The following is a 3,386-nucleotide window of genomic DNA, read 5'->3' as shown; positions in this document are numbered from 1 at the left end:
TCACTTAACAAATAATGAATAAAACAATTATTTTTTCTATAAAATTAGTTTTCGTAACTATAAAAATTAAATTTTAAGTTTAAAAAGGAAAATAAAAAAAAAAAAATTTTTTTTCATTCATGTTGAATTTTTACATATTTCTAAAAAGGATGTAATAATCTTTTACAACTATATGTTATTTATTTTAAAAAAATTATTTTATACATAATTAGAGGTTTTATAATAAGGGTGTAAGTTTTAATAAGAATGAAAAAATATTTTTATTAATTTAAGTAAATTCTTCCAACGCAATAAACACTATTTTGTGTAAACCATATATATAATGTCTTCCTATTTTTAACAAAAATATGTTTTTTTAACAATTAAAATTTGTAAAGATCACTTTACATACTTTTTTTATATTCGTTTGCTCAATGTTATACCAAAGTTATACAGACAATTAATAAATAAAATATTGATTTAATGTAGCATTAAATAACTTTAATTTTAATATAAAATAATTTATTTTATATTGTAATTATATTAAGATTATATGCTATTTATAATAAATAATTTTATAAAGACAATAAGTAAAAATTATTCTATTGCATTTTATTCATATGGTTGTTTAAATTTCTCTGAAAGTATTTAAGTAGCAAAATAATAGAGTATTAAAAAAGGTAAGTAACATTTTTATATATTATTGTTAGCATTCCAGTTTAAAGTATTTATAAAGAATTAAGAATTTTAATAAAATTTTAAATAATAAGTTAAGAATATATTAATATATTTTTATACATTATGTAAATATATTAATGAAATTATTTTTACTACTTGATCAAAAAGGGAAACTTGCTAAAATACTATAGTTTAATTAAGGATAACATGAGATTCGAAACTATCTGTATCTATAAAATTTCCATTAAATTAGGTGCATTTTTCTTTTTATATATATATAGTTATATATTTATTTATAACTTTTTTATTTTTCTTTCATAATAATATACTTGAACTTTTGTGTGACTCAAAATAATAAATTTTTAACAGATACATCTTTAGTGTATAAAAATATATACAATGTTAAAAATATCCCAAAACATACGTAAAGAGAAAACATCCAAGCTTAAAGAATGTATGATAAAATTATATTGATGTGCTTTTTGAAAAAAATGCTCAGAAGAATCGTTATGTTTCTCTTTACATGAAATGTTTATTACATGTTTTGTGAATGGCGTGATAGGAGCTTACATAATTTGAGCTAATTAAAAACTTACATATTATATCCTTATAGTATGAGTAATTGATTTAATTAAAAACAATATGAATTCTCTATATATTTTTTGCTATATTTTTTGTTGACTATCTTATTAAAGTTATTAAATTATTCATTAAAATCTTAAATAAATATAAAAATTCATATTTATGTAAATATTTGAATATTATATATATATTTATTTATATATATATACATTAAATTATTTAAATATAATAAAAGAAATATATATTATTATACATTCTCTTCATTAATTAATTTGTTCATAATTACCAAAAAAGTTTATGGACAGTAAATTAATAAATCATTAAATCAATTATCTTTTAACTAACAAAATTAAAAGTAATTAATAAAATAAACCGTTAATTTTTTTCCAGTAGTATTTTTCTAGCTTTAATTAATTAAGAATTTAGTTCACCTTTTATGAAATAATATTTAATAACATATGCGTAAAGTATGAAGTTAATTATTCAAGTTCAATATTTAAAAAAGGATCTTAAATAACTATATTAAAAAAATATTTTATTTTTCTTATTTTTAGTTGTAACTTCTTTGTTTTTAATCATATTTTTTTAGAAAAAGAGGGATTTTAATTTTAAGAGAAATTCTTTTAAAAAATTAATGAAAATATTTAGGAAAAATTATCCACTATTTTAAGATTGTCTTATATATAATCATAGATTTACACACACTAAATGTACATTTTTTAATAAAAATAAGTAAATTTTTAATTAAACTTTTCAAATATATTTTTTTTTTTTTTTTTTTTTTTTTTTTTTAATACTATTTACTCATTTTATTTTATTTTTTGTTTTTTTACTTTTGTTGATTAATTTAAAATGATGTTTGAAAAACTGAAAAAAAGGATCTCCATCATAACCACCAGAGAAATATTTATACCATAAGGATAAAATAATTATAATTTTAATAGACCCTATTACTAAACTATCATTATAATCATATTCTGATATTTTAGACAACATATATATAAATTTATCAAGAATTTTACTAAAAATATGAATGAACAAAAAATAAAAAAAAGTATTTATAATATATCCTAATGATAACGATATTAATTTAAAATTACGATGACAAAATTGACTATTTCCTTCTTTTATATTTACTTCCTTATAATTTTCTTTAACATTTTTTCTTGCACCAACTTTCTGATTTTTTCTTTTTGTAGTTTTAGTAGATTGTTCATTTAAATTATCATCTTGTATTGTGCTCATTGTAATAAACAATTAATAATAAAAAAAAAAAGAAAAAAAAAAAAATGATAAAATTTATTTATTCTTTTTAACTTTAATAATAATTTACAACTACTTTTCATATATATTATCCTTATTACCCATAATTTATTATAAGTAATAATAATATTTTAGTTTTTTATTATATTTTTTTATTATTATATTTTTTAATATCTTTTCTATTATTTTATTAACTTTTTTTTTTTTTTTTTTTTTTTTTTTTTTAATTTTTTTTTTTTTTTTTTTTTTTTTTTTTTGTAGACAAATTACCATTTCATTTTTTTTTAAAACATTTTGATTCAAAGTCTTTATATTTTGTTTCAATAATTCAACAGTTGATAAACTTCTTTTATTTTTTAATTTATAAGAATCATTGAGTTGATTCATTTTTAAAAGCACCTTCTTATAAGATATTTCTTTTATTTTTTTTTCATGCAATGCATTCCTTTTATAAAAAAAAAAAAAAAAAATTTGTGAAAATAGTCTTTAATTAAAAACGTCTTTTCAAAAAAAAAAAAAAAAAAAAAAAGGGAAAATGAAAAGTAAAGTTCCTATAGATTTCCATTATTGAAGGCTATTTCTTTCTACCAGCAGAGGAACCATCAGAAAACAGAAAGTAATAAATATATAATTTTCTAAATTGTAATTATTCTGTATGTAAAATCTTTTTTTCACTGCTCTTAAGACTTGTCTTCTTTCCTGGCATACCACTTCACCACTTCAATCTGTTGATGCTGAAGCTGTGGGACAAGAAAAGAAAATAAACACAAAAGTAAAAGGGAATTAAGATTCGGTATCCATATACCAATACAAGGAAATTGAATAAGATAATCAAGAGCAAATGACATCTGCTAAAATATTGCTATAGATATGAATTCAAAGCC

The 3,386-nt window shown here is 17.7% G+C and overlaps 1 protein-coding gene across 1 annotated transcript; it reads right to left on the bottom strand.

Annotated features, from left to right (window-relative positions):
- Window positions 1-2,043: 2,043 nt before the first annotated feature.
- On the bottom strand, window positions 2,044-2,484 carry PGAL8A_00412300 (conserved Plasmodium membrane protein, unknown function; the record flags this gene model as incomplete). The annotated part of the gene is made up of 1 exon (XM_028672833.1): window positions 2,044-2,484. One exon carries the CDS (start codon window positions 2,482-2,484, stop codon window positions 2,044-2,046), a length of 441 nt encoding a protein of 146 aa, XP_028529346.1.
- Window positions 2,485-3,386: the final 902 nt, after the last annotated feature.

Source organism: Plasmodium gallinaceum, assembly GCF_900005855.1.
Source record: "Plasmodium gallinaceum strain 8A genome assembly, contig: PGAL8A_v1_113, whole genome shotgun sequence".
Classification (NCBI taxonomy): domain Eukaryota; phylum Apicomplexa; class Aconoidasida; order Haemosporida; family Plasmodiidae; genus Plasmodium; species Plasmodium gallinaceum.
The sequence above is the reverse complement of the archived record's forward strand: the minus strand, read 5'-3'. Positions and strand labels throughout refer to the sequence as shown.